Here is a 20588-nt window from a genome sequence, read left to right on the forward strand (position 1 = left end):
AATGATCAAAACCAACTGGACAGAGCTTGAATTTTGTACAATCCAGGAATGCAAAGCTCATAGAGACTTTCCCAGAAAGACACACAATCTCTGCCAACAATGATTCTAACATGTATTGACTCAGTGGGTTGAATACTTATCTTATCAAGCTATATGAGTGTTTCATTTTTCATAAATGTTTTACATATGTCAGAATTTATTTTCCAAAATGTTAGAATTTTTCTTCCATTTTGACATTACTTTTGAGTGTTTTGTGTAGATCGTCGACAATCCCTCATGAATTTTCTAACCTTCATTAGTCATTCAAATACAAATGAAAATGTACAAATCTCATCTAGTGATCTTTATCATAACATTTATTTATTTAAAATTATGTGCCAACTTGAAAGGGCACCAAAATACAGGAGGATATCTTCAGACTGGAGGATGTCCTCCTGTGCCTAATTAAGACTTCTGTGTATTGCAGTGAGATGCAGATAAATGTGCTGTGTATGTCCAAACAGTCAGACCTATTCTTCCTGTTTCGTTTGCAGCTCTCTGCCAAGCCGCCGCACAAAGGAAAGAGGGTGATAGGTGCGCACAGTGGGAAAGTGTGTCAATGGATTAATTTATCACTGACAGACACAGGAAGCATAATGTGGTTGTGGGTGGTGTTTTGGAGAGTCAGATCTCTTTATCTGATACTTCAGGCCCAATCCTCTCAACTTCTCTGCAGAAAATGTAATAATACATGGTTCTCTTGAGATGTATATTTTTAATAATGCTCTCCACTTCCTTCCTGACTGTGTTGGATTTTGCAAGTTTTAAGGACACGAGGTGGTACATGAGCAGTGTTACTGTAGGCAGGTCATCTGGGAGACAAGATAGCTACCTGAAAGGAATTTGGAACTTTGGCAGTGTAGATTGTAGTCAATAGTGACGGCTAAACCATTTTTCTTGGCTGTATCTGTGACAGGTACACTGAAAAACAATCTCGAGAGAGCCTTGACTATAACAATGGCAATATATTCTCCATCTTTTTTTTCTATTTAAATACCATAACCATGGGTAAAGAAATGAAGCAGAGGATTTAGCATCTTGTAAACACTCAAGCTATGTTATGTTGTGATAACACAAACAGCCAAGTTCATTGTTTCAGTCATATTTTCTCTAAATGTATGTACATTTTTCAGTAATGTTAAAATGTACAAATGTTAAAAGTAATGTTAACAATGAAGTACCTTACTGTAATAGTTTCCCATTAATATTGACACGTTTTTTTTGCAAAAACAATATTTCTCAAGCAGAATTTTGCAAGGACTGTTTAGGAGTGGTCTGAGTGGGGAGGGGAAAACTTAAAACTAGCTGTTATTGGCAGAGAGATTTGGAACTCTCTTTGTTATTGGTCTATTAACCAATTTACCGCCTGGTCATGTCATCAGACAATCCGAAACTACCGCCCATACAAAACTGCTGAATAGAAGGTCCTGTGTATATTGTATTTTCAACCAGCATCTATCAGGAAATAACACTGATCACATTTCTTCATCAGTGTTAGTTTCATCCCCTATTGTACAATATGATACAAAACACAGGAAAAACTGAATTTTGACTGCAGTGGGCTTCCTGTTTTATAGGAAGTGCTGGGACTCCTGTCACATTTAATGAAAATGGCGATGCTCCAGGACGCTACGACATCTTTCAGTACCAGATCAACAACAGATCAACAGCAGAGTACAAGGTCATCGGCCACTGGACCGACCAGCTATACCTAAATGTAAGGAGGATTGCCGTTACTCCACTTTCCTTCAATATTATGTTACTGCTTTGTCTCTGCCTAATGTTATTGTATCCGAGTCTTAAGAATGTTGTTAAAAATAACATTCACTTCCATGGGGACACATTTTCTCCAATATCTGTTAAAAAAAAACTGTCATATACAATTTATTTAACTAATTTGCCAATATTGAAAGAGAGAGATTTGACTTAATTTAATTTAATGAGGATGATGATGATGACAACAATGGTGATGTTGATAAATTAAGTCAATGTTATTGAGTCATCTTCTTTTAGTTCTTGCCCATTTTTAAGATCAGTGTCATATTCTGCCCACCTCAGATGGATGCCATGCAGTGGACCAGTGGAGACCCCTCTGTGCCCGCCTCTGTGTGCAGCCTGCCCTGCAAGATGGGCGAGAGAAAGAAGGTGGTGAAGGGAGTACCATGTTGCTGGCACTGCGAGCGCTGTGAGGGCTACCACTTCCAGGCCAGTGAGTTCATGTGTGAGCTGTGCCCGTATGAGCAACGCCCTGACCAGAACCACACCGGGTGCCAACCTATCCCCATCATCAAGCTGGAGTGGCACTCTCCCTGGGCAGTGTTGCCAGTATTTATCTCTGTCCTGGGCATTCTGGCTACCACCTTCGTCATTGTCACCTTTGTGCGTTACCACGACACACCCATTGTTCGAGCCTCGGGCCGGGAGATGAGCTATGTTTTGCTCACAGGTATCTTCCTGTGCTATGCTATCACCTTCCCCATGATCGCAGCCCCTGACGTTGCCGTTTGCTCCTTTAGGCGCATTTTCCTGGGCCTGGGGATGTGCTTCAGCTATGCAGCTTTGCTTACCAAAACCAACCGCATCCACCGCATCTTCGAGCAGGGCAAGAAGGCTGTGACGCCACCTCGGTTCATCTCCCCGGCCTCCCAGCTGGTCATCACCTTCAGCCTGATCTCAGTTCAGTTAATGGGCGTGTTTGTGTGGTTCGCCGCCGACCCGCCACACACGGTAGTGGACTATGGTGAGCAGCGCACGCAGGACCCTGAGAATGCCCGCGGGGTGCTCAAGTGTGACATCTCAGACCTCTCACTCATCTGCTCGCTTGGATACAGTATCCTGTTGATGGTCACATGTACTGTTTATGCCATCAAGACCAGGGGAGTGCCAGAGACCTTCAACGAGGCCAAGCCTATTGGATTTACTATGTACACTACCTGCATTATTTGGTTAGCATTTATACCCATCTTCTTTGGGACGGCACAGTCGGCAGAAAGGGTGAGTCTGTTTTGATTGTGTTTGTATTTAATACACCTACATGTCCGGAGCCTGCTGGTTTTCTGTTCTACCTGATAATGAATTGCACCCACTTGGTGTCCCAGGTCTAAAACAGTCCAAAGATTAGAGGGGAAGGATGAGAAAAGCAGTGGAACTGGCTTCAAGGTTCAGATTTGAATTTGAGGGGTCTACAGTGTAATTGTGAGTAATCTATTGTGTGGAATTGGCTAATATGCTGTGAATCTCAGAGGCTCTTTGGTGATAAGAGTTGGTAGAAAATGGAAAGAGTCTGTGGTCTGTGTGGTGTTCTCACTTAAGGTCAGTAATTATTTTGACCCCTAGAGTTGACTAACCACTCAATTTAATTAACTGCCCTCACTTTCATTCTCTGCACTGACTGTTGGTCATGTAATGACATGTGTAATTAAATTGCTAATGATATGGTTGTTCTGGACTATTTTTACAATTAGAACGCTGCATATGATTTGCGGGGAAGTACGTCGGCTATCAGTCACACTTGGGAAGAATGGTATCTGTAAATAAGCTGAGGAACGTCTCCCTCAATCTTCATATTGCTTATTTTGTCATTGCATAGATGAAACTGACTTATGCGCAACTATATAAAACTGACTTATGCGCAACTAGGGGGCAAAACAGACAGGGTTGGCTTAGATAGTTGACAACATGTAAACTATATTTTGTCTCCAATGTTTATTGAAAACATAAAAGCATTTGCATAATGAGCACTTGTTGTCTCTCAAGTACATCGTTACAGTTGTTGGTAAACTACTTCAAATTTTTGTCATATTATCATAGATGTGACATCAGCCAAAACACCTCAAAACAAGACATGGTATCAAAAACAAGATAAAACTAGTTGAAACGAGCCACCTATGATTCCCCACATGGCAGCAGCTTGCCATTGTTGCCAGCTGTCTGGCCATCCAGAATCAAACAACACGGACTTCTGCCCCATTGAAGCCTGCTCATCGTTTTCGTGACGTTGTCAGCTAACCCATCTATAGTATTAGGCCTACAATGCACATTGTCAGTCAGTGTCATGCCACACATCACGACCTAGCAAATCCCATGGCAATACTTTCAATTGGTTCAAATTCTACAGTAAACTGGACAATTTCATATGATTTCAAAGGTTACTGTAGATGGGCTGCTAGATGGATGATTTCAAAGGCTACCATAGATAGGCTGCTAGATGGATGATTTCAAAGGCTACCATAGATAGGCTGCTAGATGGATGATTTCAAAGGCTATCGTAGATAGGTTGCTGGATATAGGTTGCTAGATGGATGATTTCAAAGAGGGATTTTTCCATTGAAGTTTTCTACTGAAAGCTGCGTCAGTCTTTTAAATTGAGGAGCTGAGTGAAGAAAGACTTTGTTTTCTTCCCCACTATTTTTGGGCCAGATCTCATTAGCACAGTTTTCTTGTGAGTTCAGGAAACTGTTGTGAGTTTCTTGTGAAGTTCTGTCACATTGTTACAGTTTTTTGGATGTCTTGAAACAATGGTTGGTCTGCAACAATTAAGGTGTTACTAATGATCAACAGAAACTATGACAGTAATGTAGCATATTTGGTTGTTTTTATATAGCCTCCAATGCATTCAGTGTAGACCTCTTTATGGATCCACATTAAAACAGTGGAACACTTGGAACATTTCACCCAGGCTTTGAGTAGCAGCAGATGTAGCCAGGCCTTTCAAAGCTGAATATTGGCTTACTTAGGTCACAAATATTGCAAACTATAGTTGCATTATTGAAGGTCTTAACTAGCCAAGCCATACACAGTCCTAATAAATGAATGTAATGCTGTTCCAATTTCATGTAAGAAAACAAATGGTTTAGAATCATTACTATTCAATGTTAAGCTTATTATAGACTACCCCATGGGAGCAACTTATTGGGGACCAAATAAATAATAAAAACTAGTTATTATTTTTGAAGTCTCTTAAGTGTACCCATAACTGTTTTCCTAGATGGTGATTCTACCTCATTATTTTGTATCTTTATTAGTTGAGCATGTTGCAGTCTGTAGGGGCCGAGGTACAGTAGTAGACCAAAGTGCCTATGGTGCCTGTGGTATTATGTTGTCTTCCAAAAATCCCACATGAGTTTAAGAGTATTGAGATATTGATGAGATATGGACCCTATTGACCATCATGTCACACAACCAATTCAAGTAATTGGACATGACACTGTTCGTGATAAGGTTTTAAGCACTGCCTGAAATTGTAGAATTGCAGGTGACTCTTGGTCATCAGTTTCTCAGTGTGGCTTTCTGGGCAAAGTGGTAAGAAGAGGGGAGTTGCTGGCAATGCAGGTGAGAGCCATATTAATCTTTAATAAGATAATAAAGATTGCATACTCTAGCTAATAAAGTATTAGTTCAAGGACAGCTCGTCTTCTAAACCTTTAATGGTTGAAACATGATTTGGACTCTAAAACGTTCTACTAGTATAATACAAAATGGTTGAAAAATGATTTGGACTCTGTAAAACGTTCTGCTAGTATAATACAAAATGGTTGAAACATGATTTGGGATCTGTAAAACGTTCTGCTAGTATAATACAGAATGGTTGAACTAATAGTGTTGTGAATCACAGACTCAGATTTGCGAAGAACCTTATTCCACAAGTAACATATTCATGTATTCTATCAAAGAACCTTATAACACAAGTAACATATTCATGTATTCTATCAAAGAACCTTATAACACAAGTAACATATTCATGTATTCTATCAAAGAACCTTATAACACAAGTAACATATTCATGTATTCTATCAAAGAACCTTATAACACAGGTAACATATTCATGTATTCTATGAAATTGAGCTAGTAATATATATGTAAAAAAAAATATACAAGCTACAGGGAATTGTGTCCACCCTGTTATTTACAGAGCCTGGGTTGTTTACAGCGGCTGGGTTGTTTACAGAGGCTGGTTTGTTTACAGAGGCTGGGTTGTTTACAGAGGCTGGGTTGTTTACAGAGCCTGGGTTGTTTACAGAGACTGGGTTGTTTACAGAGACTGGGTTGTTTACAGAGACTGGGTTGTTTACAGAGACTGGGTTGTTTACAGAGGCTGGGTTGTTTACAGAGGCTGGGTTGTTTACAGAGGCTGAGTTGTTTACAGAGGCTGGGTTGTTTACAGAGGCTGGGTTGTTTACAGAGGCTGGGTTGTTTACAGAGGCTGGGTTGTTCACAGAGGCTGTTGTTTACAGAGACTGGGTTATTTACAGAGACTGGGTTATTTACAGAGACTGGGTTATTTACAGAGACTGGGTTACTTACAGAGACTGGGTTACTTACAGAGGCTGGGTTGTTTACAGAGGCTGCGTTGTTTACAGTGGCTGGGTTGTTTACAGAGGCTGGGTTGTTTACAGAGGCTGGGTTGTTTACAGAGACTGGGTTGTTTACAGAGACTGGGTTGTTTACAGGGGCTGGGTTGTTTACAGAGGCTGGGTTGTTTACAGTGGCTGGGTTGTTTACAGAGGCTGGGTTGTTTACAGAGACTGGGTTGTTTACAGAGACTGGGTTGTTTACAGAGACTGGGTTGTTTACAGAGGCTGCGTTGTTTACAGTGGCTGGGTTGTTTACAGAGGCTGGGTTGTTTACAGAGGCTGGGTTGTTTACAGAGACTGGGTTGTTTACAGAGACTGGGTTGTTTACAGGGGCTGGGTTGTTTACAGAGGCTGGGTTGTTTACAGTGGCTGGGTTGTTTACAGAGACTGGGTTGTTTACAGAGACTGGGTTGTTTACAGAGGCTGGGTTGTTTACAGAGGCTGAGTTGTTTACAGAGGCTGGGTTGTTTACAGAGGCTGGGTTGTTTACAGAGGCTGAGTTGTTTACAGAGGCTGGGTTGTTTACAGGGGCTGGGTTGTTTACAGAGGCTGGGTTGTTTACAGAGGCTGGGTTGTTTACAGAGGCTGGGTTGTTTACAGAGCCTGGGTTGTTTACAGAGACTGGGTTGTTTACAGAGACTGGGTTGTTTACAGAGACTGGGTTGTTTACAGAGACTGGGTTGTTTACAGAGGCTGGGTTGTTTACAGAGGCTGGGTTGTTTACAGAGGCTGAGTTGTTTACAGAGGCTGGGTTGTTTACAGAGGCTGGGTTGTTTACAGAGGCTGGGTTGTTTACAGAGGCTGGGTTGTTCACAGAGGCTGTTGTTTACAGAGACTGGGTTATTTACAGAGACTGGGTTATTTACAGAGACTGGGTTATTTACAGAGACTGGGTTACTTACAGAGACTGGGTTACTTACAGAGGCTGGGTTGTTTACAGAGGCTGCGTTGTTTACAGTGGCTGGGTTGTTTACAGAGGCTGGGTTGTTTACAGAGGCTGGGTTGTTTACAGAGACTGGGTTGTTTACAGAGACTGGGTTGTTTACAGGGGCTGGGTTGTTTACAGAGGCTGGGTTGTTTACAGTGGCTGGGTTGTTTACAGAGGCTGGGTTGTTTACAGAGACTGGGTTGTTTACAGAGACTGGGTTGTTTACAGAGACTGGGTTGTTTACAGAGGCTGCGTTGTTTACAGTGGCTGGGTTGTTTACAGAGGCTGGGTTGTTTACAGAGGCTGGGTTGTTTACAGAGACTGGGTTGTTTACAGAGACTGGGTTGTTTACAGGGGCTGGGTTGTTTACAGAGGCTGGGTTGTTTACAGTGGCTGGGTTGTTTACAGAGACTGGGTTGTTTACAGAGACTGGGTTGTTTACAGAGGCTGGGTTGTTTACAGAGGCTGAGTTGTTTACAGAGGCTGGGTTGTTTACAGAGGCTGGGTTGTTTACAGAGGCTGAGTTGTTTACAGAGGCTGGGTTGTTTACAGGGGCTGGGTTGTTTACAGAGGCTGGGTTGTTTACAGAGGCTGGGTTGTTTACAGAGACCAGATGTGGAGACTGAGGTTGGAGTTGGCTGAGTAGAACAGGGTAAATAGGTCCTGAGGGGAATCCAAGGTAGTAGCGGTGAGTAAAATCCAGAGCAAGGTAGTTGGGTGGTGAGATGTGGAACAGGAGACAGATACCAGAGACAGAGCGGTAAACTGCAATGAGAGGATAAACGGTGTCAGGCAAGGAAACAGGCACAGCAGAGTAACAGGATCTTGAGCAGTAATAAATGTCTAGAATCATGAACTGACTGAGCAGAGATTACAATCCGGCAGGGTGGAAGTGGTATTTGTAGAGGTCTTGATTATGGAACAAGTTGCAGCTGGTAGGGATGTGCTCTGACTCCAGCACACCTGTCTCCAACCACACAATCACAAAGAGGGGGAGAGGGAGAGAGAGAGAGTGTACATGGGGAGTAACTGCAGGTCAAGAAGACACCGGATGAACACCAGAGGGTGTAGCAGGAGCAGATGTGACAAAATCAGTGAATGACTGGAATTCGGCTGTGTCAAGAATAATTCCCAATTCAATTCCAAGTTTCCTTATGAATGAAATATCACCCCTCCTGAAACTTTGTTGAATTACTAGCATCTTGCACGTCCTCACTGTAGCACTGAACATAATGTATAAAACTCACCACCTATTAATAGATTGATGGTTGATGATTTTGCCTTAAGACAGAAAAGCTCTCCAGGTCTTAAACAGTGTAGAATACCACCTTATTCATCTTTAGAGAATGAACGAGCCTCACTGGCCATTGAAAAATCACCTCTACAGAAATCACTTTTTTAGAGGACTGCTAAACACCACATATCAATCTCTATATTTGTGGAATTGGAAAAAAGGGGAAACAAAGCATAATAGCCTATTCATATTTCAGAAAATCAATGCAGCTTAAGTTGAACTGTCCCAAGAGTTGCACTGTCTAGGGTTCCTGAGTGGGGCAGTGGTCTAAGGCACTACATCTCAATGCAAGAGGTGTCACTACAGACCCTGGTTCAAATCCAGACTGAATCACATCTGGCTGTGAACGGGAGACCCATAGGGCGGCACACAATTGGCCCAATGTTGTCTGGGTTCGGCCTGGGTAGGCAGTCATTGTAAATAAGAATTTGTTCTTAACTGACTTGCCTAGTTAAATAAAAAATGACACCCTATTGTTCTCCAGCAGTCACAACAGATAAATCCAATCCATAGTTAAATGTCCATAGAGAACACCGGTATGATTGGTGTCCCTGGAAAAAATATAAAATAATGCTTATATAGCACACGACCATCACTCTACTGATTAACAGTCTTTCCCATTGATCAGATCAAGCTGGATAAATGCCCCAGCTCTTGTCATTTTAGAGACAGACGCTTGTCACTTCAACTCTCATCACAAAGGTGTTGGGCGAGTGCACATTCCATGGCTGAGATTGCCCACATTCTACTAGTTGTCATGGTTGCACCCACTAATGTTTTTATGGTTGTACCCTATTGGTTGTTTATCCCTCAGATTAAAATACCCTGAAATGACTGGTAAAGCATTCTGGATTATAGATTTGCCCTCGGTGACGGGAAAAGTTTCTGTGAAATAGGTCAGCTCGAGGACTAGTAAATATGTTTTTACGGGATACGGGGTGTCGCCTTCAGCGACGGGAGACCAATCTAATGTACAGGTCTCCCGGAGTGAAGAGGCTACAGAAAACATTGATCTTTTGAGCTTATGCTGTCGCTTCAATGTCAATATTCACATGTTGTAAGGGGTGCATTGCATTTATCGTGTGTATGACTAAGCCTAATATATGTCCATTAACCATTTCACAAGCATGATCCTTGAGACGGTTATTCTCAGTTACTTTGTTTCCTCATCCGAATTTACATAACATCATGACTTGGGTTCCTATCATAAGTAAGTTGTTATAAATGTCACCAGTGTGCAGAGATGACATTTCTAAAAGCCTGTTTAGGTTCATGGCAGACATGGACTAATTAGGTTATCCACTCCCCATAAATCCATTAGCCTACTCATCTTCGGCTTTCATAGTTTCATGCAGTAGCCTACTAGACTTCATCTCCATGCACTGTATGATTCAGTATAGGATAGTCCTCTGTTATTGAATCTGTAGTGTGAGGCAGCTTGAGGTACAAGTACACCACCTACCTGGACAGGACGCTAGTCTGTCACAAGGGCTTAACCCCAATCCATTTGAGCGCCAGGCAGAGAGACATCGAGTCTTTGGTATGAATTTACATTATGCTGGGAAACTCTTCAAAGCCCTATAAAGTATAGCAAAATATGATTAGTTAATCAAAAGCTGTCATGTTTGGTATTAGTATGCCTTGTATTTTGTCTTGGAACCTGTGAGAAAGAGCTCTTCTCAGTGAAAACTGATATGTTCTCTGTCATGTGACCAAAGGCAACCACTCTTTTCAGGGAATATAAAACTGGAGCTTAAATGATAGCTATGGATGGAGGCAATAGCCAAGTTGTTTCATATCGCCTTTCTTTCGACAAGTTCAAGGTGTATGAGAACGGGATATGCAGTGGACCGAAGCTAATTGCCACTTTCAGAGACTTTAGAAAAAGCTAGAAAAATAAGTTGATAGGAGTGAAAAGAGCAAAACAGCCGATATATTTGTGATAGCTTACACATATCATATCACATCACAGACCTGCTTGGCAGAATACTAAAAGTCAGTCAAGCTTTCTATAGAAAAGGTCAGATATGCTCTAAGAAAACACACCTGCTCCAAAAGGAAGCACATAAAACAGAGAACTATATCAACAGACTATCTGCTTTTTTTCATCATCCCCAAACGAAACTAAGGGTGTAATCATAATGATACATAAGAAACTCAAAATCCCCATCCTTGGTAAAGGCGAAGACCAAGAAGGCAGAATCACTTTCCTTAAATGTATCCATAATGCAAAGAAAATGGCCTTTATTAATGTGCCAGCTCCAAATTCATATGATCTTAAGTTTGTAGATGCTCTGAACAGCATATTGTTAGAATGAACTGAATTCCAACTGGTTATTGGGACAGATATGAATGCCATTCTGGGGACAAATCTAATAAGACCAACTACAATCTACAGGCAACCAAGGTTCTCCAACAAATACTCTCTGATTACAACCTCATTGATGCCTGGTGAGCTCATAGCCCTAAAGCAAAAGAGTACACTTTCTATTCAAACCGGCACAAAACATTCTCCAAAATCGATTTCGTACTCTTATCTACTCCTTTATTTTATTTAATCAAGAACATAGAAATTCAGCATATGAATCTATCTGATCATCATGCTTATTACTGCCAGCTACATACTCTATATCATAATCTCCTTAAAGAGCCACAAGATGGCGCTTTAATATTTCCTTACAAAAAAAAACATACTTTCTGTGAACAATTTGAAACAGAATTGAATGAATTCATAATGATTAACAACATTTTGACTGGAGCCAAATATGTCCTACCTAATGCCTCTCAAGACCACGATGGAGGGCTCCATCCTAATAGTTTCCCATTTTAAATATTTGCGAATAGATATATTTCCTTCCTTAAATTATACCATTGCCAGAAATGTTAACAGAACACTCAAATCAATTCAATCTGACCTCAGTAGATGCACTAATATCCCATTTGCTGAACAATTAATCAACTTGACTATTACATTGACACCCCCCCCCCCCTCCATTTGTTTTGTTTTGTAGACTGCTGCTACTCACTGTTTATAATCTATGCATAGTCACTTCACCCCTTCCTACATGTACAAATTGCATCTAACCTGTACCCCCGCACACTGACTCAGTACCGGTACCTCCTGTGTATAGCCTCGTTATTGTTATGTTACTTTTTATAATTTTTTACTTTAGTTTATTTGGTAAATATTTTCTTAACTCTTCTTGAACTGCACTGTTGGTTAATAAGGGCTTGTATTCGGCACATGTGACAAATAGAGTTTGATTTGGAGATTTGGCATGGGTTCCCAGATCCTCAAAAGGTTCTACAGCTGCACCATTGAGAGCATGGCATCACCGCCTGGTATGGCAACTGCTCGGCATCTGACTGTAAGGCACTACAGAGGGTAGTGCGTACAGCCCAGTACATCACTGGAGCCAAGCTTCCTGCCATCCAGGACCTATAGTATATAATAAGCAGTGTCAGAGGAAAGCCCTTAAAATTGTCAGAGACTCCAGTTTCTCTGCTACCGCACGGCAAGCGATACCGGAGTGCCAAGTCTTAGACCAAAAGGCTCCTTAACAGCTTCTATCCCCAAGCCATAAGACTGCTGAACAATTAATGAAATGGCCACCGGAATATTTATATTGACACCCCCCCCCCCCCTCCATTTGTTTTGTACAATGCTGCTATTCGCTGTTTATTATCTATTCATAGTCACTTCACCCCTATATACATGTACAAATTACCTCAACTAACTTGTACCCCCACACACTGACTTGGTACCGGTACCCCCTGTATATAGCCTCGTTAATGTTATGCTATTGTGTTACTTTTTATTTAATTTTGTGTATTTGGTAAATATTTTCTCAACTCTTCTTGAACTGCACTGTTGGTTAAGGGCTTGTAAAGCACTTCACGGTAAGGTCTACACTTGTTGTATTCGGCGCATGTGACAAATTTGATTTGATTTGAAGGACTATCCGAACCAAACTTTGAAATGTATTTCCAGGCGCTAGCAATGCCTTGAGATCTGGAGGGCTGCCTTTTGCATCCCTCCCAATGGCACAAATGTGGAATCCATACAGTTGCTGATATCATGGACAGTAATGGTTTGAGAACATTCCAAGATTCCAAGACACATACACATTAAATTATCTGGGCTCCCGAAAGGCCTGATCTCTATAATATATAAACTTTTGAAAAGCTTATTCTGAGTTATCCATTAAAAAAGTATGGTCCACAGGTCTAAGTGAATTTGAACAACCCTTTAACTGGAACAGAATATGTTTACAGACTTTATTTAATACCAAAGAAAAGTTTTACGATGAAATTGGTCCCAACTGTTCACTGTGTCCCCTAAATCAGGTAGGCACATTCCTTCATATGATGTGGGAGTGCCCTGCAGTTAAATGCTTCTAGGAAAAAGTTACAAAGTTAATTTTGAAGTGCATGAATGTAAATATTCAATGTGTTGCATCTCAATCTCAATCCAATCTCAATCCAAGACGATTACTACTGGCAGGCAACACCGCCGCACAAAAATATGTTGCTCTTAGATGGCAATCACCTCACTCTCTCCCAATTCACCCATGGATAATAAAGGTTATAACATTCACATTATCTAGAGTGAGAATGAATGGCGCTAGTCAAGGAACAATTTAGGTTTGGACAAAAACTGTACTTGACTCTGTAAAGAATAATTTCAGCTAAACCCCAACACACACAAATAACCATTCTATAAAGCCCAACACACACAAATAACCATTCTATAAAGCCCAACACACACAAATAACCATTCTATAAAGCCCAACACACACAAATAACCATTCTATAAAGCCCAACACACACAAATAACCATTCTATAAAGCCCAACACACACAAATAACCATTCTATAAAGCCCAACACACACAAATAACCATTCTATAAAGCCCAACACACACAAATAACCATTCTATAAAGCCCAACACACACAAATAACCATTCTATAAAGCCCAACACACACAAATAACCAATCTACAAAGGCCAACACACACAAATAACCATTCTATAAAGCCCAACACACACAAATAACCAATCTACAAAGGCCAACACACACAAATAACCATTCTATAAAGCCCAACACACACAAATAACCAATCTACAAAGGCCAACACATACATACAAACGGAAAAATACAAAAACGTTGGTCACAGAAAAGAAAATTCAGATATGGTAATTCATGGAGTAAAGTAAAGATGGTTTAATGTAGTAATGGTTTGAAAAAATGGATTTAAAAAAGACAGACTATAGACTACATCTGCATTTCTTGCTGTTTGGGGTTTTAGGCTGGGTTTCTGTACAGCACTTTGAGATATCAGCTGATGTACGAAGGGCTATATAAATACATTTGATTTTGATATGATTTGACTACACACCAAAAAATACTGCAAAAATATTAGAGTAAAATGTACAATTGCTGTGTACAAACTTAACATGGTGAACAGGAATTACAATTGCTTCCATGAGTGGCCAAAATAACTATATGAAAGCCACACCCGTAATAGGCCATGCCATCTGAAAAATAACCCAGTGTGTGTTCTGTCCACTATTTAACCAGCACTGGGTTACCAAATAACCCAAAGTAGGTCGTTTTTAGCCCATCATTTTTTTGAGTGTATGATAGACTGTGATACAACATCATAATGTTGTTGTTTTAATATAGCAGAAGACTGATGTCCAGTTTAATGACATTATGACAAAAATAAATGTAATTCTCATACCTATGTTCAGTATACCCATATCTAACCTTCAGTTAGACTCCTCCCCATTTTCCCCCGCTACCATTCCAAACAGTGTGCTTATGACCATGATGTGATTGTGATGTGTGTAGTAGTCATTCTCTTCTCTCTCTGCCATGGCCACATCGCAACGCTCTCTCTCTGCCATGGCCACATTGCCAGGCTCTCTCTCTGCCATTGCCACATTGCCAGTCTCTCTCTCTGCCATTGCCACATTGCCAGGCTCTCTCTCTGCCATTGCCACATTGCCAGGCTCTCTCTCTGCCATGGCCACATTGCCAGTCTCTGGTGGTAAATGTCAGAGCTTCATGCCCCAGATTCCTAGCTGACCTAAAAGCGAGGGTGATCGTTCCTCAGCTCTTGCCTTTTGAAGCCCACCCCATTAGTCTTATTATAGATCTAAAGAGGCTGTTGAACTGGTTCAAACTAGGACTTGCAACCAGCCCCGACTGGTGACTCACTGGAAAACACTCTGTAGCCAAAAGATTCAGTTAAGATAACCCTAAGGAATGATAAGGGGCTTGAGCCACAGATGGTGCTTAACTTGGGCAGGCACTCACCGGAGCGGAGTACCGGCACCTCAACGTTTCTATTGCTTGAGTTCCTGCTCCTCTTTATAGAATATTAGCTCAAAAGTATTGTATCAAAAGTGTTGCACCTTAAATTGAAACAGTACCGGCACCCAAATGAGTACTGGCAGCTGGCTACAGGTAATATTATCACCTTTATAAGTGGTTAAGAAATGGCGTCATGTTTGTGCTCCAGTATGGTTAACCTTGAAATCTACAGCCAACATTGAGTAATATTAACTTTTTTGTCACTATATAAAAAATTCTTAGATGTTTGTCTAAAAGCCCTCTAAATGGCTTTATGCTTAGATGTCTACCAGACATTTCCTAATAATAGCTTGATGTGTGATAGAATGACTTCCTATGTGGAGATGTTAAGACTCAAGGGAGCTGTGCCATCTGCCAGTTCCTTTTCATTCTCTACCACACTCTAACTGTACAGATATGACTGAGCAAACGCCCTCTGAGAATTCTCCCTGTCGGTTTACCGCTCAATGAGGGGGCCATTAGTTGTGTTGACGTTTCTAAAGCCTGTTGCTATGACTACTCAGGTGGTCTCTAAGCAGGATTGTTTGGTGCAGGCATGTTCACGTCAGCGGTTCTTGACAGGCACTGTGGTACTGTGACATTGGAAAGAAGTCAAGGAAACATGAGTTTGTAATGCCTGGTTCCGCTTAGCAGGTGGGAGAAGACTGGATGTGTGTGCATGAGGTCAGGGTACTTCACCTGGGTTGTCGGTGGTTAGATGAGTTTGTTATAAGTGGTTATAAGAAACCTGAATAGTGTAATAGTATACCGTGAGTTGAACGTTCCATGTGAACACACTGTGCATAACAAGTGAACAGCAACTTGGTTGTATATGGTTGGTTTGAGTTTGATCCCAGTAAGTTCAATAGACCTCACTATTAAACTGACAATAAGTCTTCTGAGGAAAGAGCACCTGCCAAAATACAAATAAGATCACATCAAATTTCATCACATGCGCCGAATACAACGGGTGTGGGATCTTATCGTGAAATGCTTACTTTACAAGCCCTTAACTAATAATGCAGTTTTAAGAAAATAGAATTAAGAAAATACTTTAAATAAACTTTGGTAAAAAAGTAACATAGTAAAATAACAATAATGAGGCTATATACAGGGGGTACCGGTACGAGTCAATGTGCGGGGGTGCAAGTCAGTCGAGGTAATTTGTACATGTAGGGTGGGGTAAAGTGACTATGCATAGATAATAAACAGCGAGTAACAGCAGTATAAAGACAAAGGGAGGGGGTCAATGCAAATAGTCCGGGTGGCCATTTGATAAATTGTTCAGCAGTCTTATAGCTTGGGGGTAGAAGATGTTAAGGAGCCTTTTGGACCTAGACTTCGAATCATTTCCCTCCGAATCATTTCAGTCTCCTAAGGAGGAAAATGTGTTGTCGTGCCTTCTTCACGACTTTCTTGGTGTGTTTGGACCATGAACGTTTGTTGGTGATGTTGACACCAAGGAGCTTGAAACTCTTGACCCGCTCCACTACAGCCCCGTCGATGTGAATGGGGACGTGTTCGGCCCTCCTTTTCCTGTAGTCCACAATCATCTCCTTTGTTTTGCTCACGTTGAGGGAGAGGTTGTTGTTCTGGCACCACACTGCCAGGTCTCTGACGTCCTCCCTATAGGCCGTTTCATCGTTGTCGGTGATCAGGCCTACCACCTTTGTGCCGTCAGCAAACGTAATAATGGTGGCAGCCCTTACCACCTGGTGGCAGCCCGTCAGGAAGTCCAGGATCCATTTTCAGAGGAAGGTGTTTAGTCCCAGGGTCCTTAGCTTAGTGATCAGCTTTGTGGGAACTATGGTGTTGAACACTGAACTGTAGTCAATGAACAGTATTCATAATGAGGCTTTATACAGGGGGTACCGGTACTGAGTCAATGTGCGGGGGTACAGGTTAGTTGAGGTAATTTGTACATGTATGTAGGGGTAAAGTGCATGCACTCTGTGCCATGCCAAATCAAATCTAAAATGTGATGCAATATGATTGGATTGATACAAGATCCCTGTCAGGGACCACAAAGGTTCCCCTCCAAGGACTCTCTTTGAAGCACCTGACTCATATCTCTCTCTCTCTCTCTCTCTAGATGTACATCCAGACAGCCACGCTAACCGTCTCCCTCAGCCTGAGCGCCTCCGTCTCCCTGGGACTGCTCTACATGCCCAAGGTCTACATCATCATCTTCCACCCAGAGCAGAACGTCCCCAAGCGCAAGCGCAGCTTCAAGGCCATTGTCACTGTCGCCACCATGACCAGCAAGCTGTCCCAGCTAACCTCCGAGCGACCCAACGGAGAGGTGAAGACCGAACTCTGCGAGGGCATGGACACCAGCAGTGAGTATAAACATGTGATCTGATCCCCTTCTTAACATAGTATACCAGGAGTTCCCAAACTTTGTCACTCAGGCCTGCCTTCCATTATTGGTGAACATCCCGCGCCTCTCCTGTCTCTTTTTATGGAAACAACCACTTTTTATGACACAAACAGTTCACACCCCTCTTGTTGGTGTCACCCCACAGTTCGGGAACCACTATTATACAACCACCCCCATTTTTTTTTTACCAATAATTGTATTTTTGTGTAGCCTATGTTAGTTTCAAACACATGCTTGGCAACAGGCTTTGGAATTTCTACATACAGTAAAATCAAGCGCAGTTCCTCAGCTATAGCAGTATCTGAGATATCGTTGTTGAAATCAGCTTGTAGAAAATGTTTTGTATTATCTCATCTATGATAGTTAAAAAGACACCTGAGAACTGATTAGGCAAAACTGTTCATCGCTCGGATTTAGACTTCAAAGGCCTTTCTGAGCCCGTCTGCAGAAGTTACATACAGGCAAGCAAGCATCCGGTTATTTACTTGTCACGTTTGTGCTGACTGCACAGTTTGATCTCTAAAATGTGTTGCTTTTTTCCTATTTATGGACAATTTCTCCAATTAATACATGAATACATCTGGAAAATTCAACTTCACTGTGAGTAATTAATAATCTCACATAGCCAACTTTATTAGTTTAGGTCGCCGGTAGAAAGCCATGGTAGCCTCAACATTCCCATCAAGACTGTTCGGTTATGTGGTAATGCATTGAGGGAAGGAATGCAAGAAATACAATTAGTACAGAGGACAGAACACTTTAGGAAACTAACCTCTCCATTCTTTGTCTTTCCAGTGCCATCATCCAAAACAACATATGTCAGCTACACCAACCATGCCATTTGAAGAGAGAAGCTCTGAATAGAGGATTACTGAGGAATTCCACATGCAGACTTGGATGTGTCAGATTCACACATGACAGGGCCTTCAAACAAGCATGAGACATTGATATTGATCAGAGTCAAAATGATGTCTGAGAGGGTGGCAGCCAAAATAAATATGTCTGCTCTTTCATGTTCACAGACAGAGCTAATGGGCCTGTTAGAAGCAGACCAAAAAATATATATGGTCAGTAAACAAACCATCCAAGAGACTTAACGAAAGAGGATGGTGAACAGAAGAGGAAAACAAAACCTAATTTAAAAGATCATTTAAAAATACATTGTTGGGATCAACCTTGTTAGTTGTTATTCTAATTGTACGTATTTTGTGGTTGTGAAGATTTCAAATTCTTGTCTCATGTCGTCTGACCTGCATTACAAGATGAGTCTGTCTGTATCGGCTAACTAAATCGTAGCCTTGAGTTGTAAAATCTGTTAATGACATGGTTTAAGCATGCACATTTTTATACAAATACTTTATTTATAATAAAGGAATGTTTTGGAAATGTTTAGCATTGTTGGATGTGTATATGAGGTAAAAAAATACTGAACAATACTATAAACGCAACATGCAACAATTTCAAAGATTTTAGTTCATATAAGGAAATCAGTCAATTTAAACGCTAATCTATGGATATCACATAACTGGAAATACAGATATGCATCTGTTGGTTACAGAGACCTTTAAAAAAAGGTAGGGGCGTGGATCAGAAACCCAGTCAGTATCTGGTGTAACCACCATTTGCCTCATACAGCGCCACACATCTCCTTTGCATAGAGCTGTTGATTGTGACCTGTGGGATGTCCCACTCCTCTTCAATGGCTGTGCGAAGTTGCAGGATAATGTTGGGAACTGGAACACGCTGTTGTCGATCCAGAGCTTCCTAAACATGCTCAATGGGTGATATGTCTGGTGAATATGCAGGCCATGGAAGAACTGGGATATTTTCAGCTTCCAGGAGTTGTGTACAGATCCTTGCGACATGGAGCCGTGCATTATCATGCTGAAACATGAGGTGATGGAGGCGGATGAATGGCACGACAATGGACCTAAGCATCTTGCCACGTTATCTCTGTGCATTCAAATTGCCATCGATAAAATGCAATTCGGTTCATTGCATTGTGTCCGTAGTTTATGCCTACCCATGCCTTAACCCCACCGCCACCATGGGGCACTCAGCAAACCACTCGCCCATACAAAGCCATACTCGTGGTCTGCGGTTGTGATGCCGGCTGGACATACTGCCAAATTCCTTAAAACAACGTTGGAGGTGGCTTATTGTAGAGAAATTATCAATACATTCTCTGGCAACAGCTCTGGTGGACATTCCTGCAGTCGGCATGCCAATTGCACACTCCCTCAAAACTTGAGGCATCTGTGGCACTGTGTTGTGTGACAAAACCGCACATTTTAGAGTGGCCTTTTATTGTCCTCAGCACAAGGTGCACCTGTGTAATGATCATGCTGTTTAATCAGCTTTTTAATATGCCATACCTGTCAGGTGGGTGGATTATCTTGGCAAAGGACAAATGCTCACTAACAGGGATGTAAACCAATGTGTGCACAACATTTGAGAGGAATAAGCTTTTTGTGCGTATGGAACATTTCTGGAATCTTTTATTTCAGCTGATGAAATATGGGACCAACACTTTACATGTGTAGTTTATATTTTTGTTCAGTGTATAAGGGTAAGGTAGCGGGGTATGATTTATGTACAGTAGTTTGCCTCGGTTTAGATGGAAGTGATATTCAATGCATCAACAAGTCCTAACATTAATGTGGTTGCCTTGACACATCAAAAATATATCAGGATGGCAAGTAGGCAGATTAGATGAAGAAGGTATGAAGTCTCAAAGCCAACTATGAAAAATATCAAAAACGCAATGGTCTCAAAGGTAAACAAACATTGTTTCTCTTGAGACAATCTTTATACAGGCGTGGCAAAATTATGTAATGAGTTACCTGTGAGCATTATGTAATTCAACTGGAAGGAACATGCAATTAATGAAGTACAGTTTGCAAATATTTGTTCAGTATTTTACTGACTGCGCAATGTCACCAAGCCTTGACAAGGTTTTTTTGGTTGGGGGGGACTAACTTGAAAGATAATCCCTACATTTACATGACGCTCTGAGCTTTTGTGTGCAAGTGCAGCAGCTTTTTCTTAGTAATGTGGCTGATATTAAGAATATGTCTGCAGGGTACACAAAGCAAAGACATGTTTAGCACTCTGCTCATTAGTGCGATCTTGAACAGGCTAACAACATAATGCAACAATAACGATAAGAGAGGAAATCCGAAACAGAAAAGTAGAGAATGTTGCAATGCTGTAGTAATTGCAATTGAATCAAGGGACC

At 41.4% G+C, this 20588-nt stretch overlaps 1 protein-coding gene across 1 annotated transcript in view; it reads left to right on the forward strand.

Moving 5' to 3' along the window:
• Positions 1 to 18740, forward strand: part of LOC109897772 (metabotropic glutamate receptor 8) — a 197432-nt gene extending 178692 nt beyond the window's left edge. Inside the window, exons 8-11 of the mRNA XM_031833147.1 lie at positions 1617 to 1756; positions 2098 to 3033; positions 17063 to 17309; positions 18146 to 18740. Coding sequence (XP_031689007.1) covers positions 1617 to 1756; positions 2098 to 3033; positions 17063 to 17309; positions 18146 to 18195 — 1373 coding nt within the window. The 3' untranslated portion in view covers positions 18196 to 18740. The remainder of the gene's footprint in view (positions 1 to 1616; positions 1757 to 2097; positions 3034 to 17062; positions 17310 to 18145) is intronic.
• The last annotated feature ends 1848 nt before the right edge of the window (positions 18741 to 20588 follow it).

Source organism: Oncorhynchus kisutch, linkage group LG10 (assembly GCF_002021735.2).
Source record: "Oncorhynchus kisutch isolate 150728-3 linkage group LG10, Okis_V2, whole genome shotgun sequence".
NCBI classification, from domain to species: domain Eukaryota; kingdom Metazoa; phylum Chordata; class Actinopteri; order Salmoniformes; family Salmonidae; genus Oncorhynchus; species Oncorhynchus kisutch.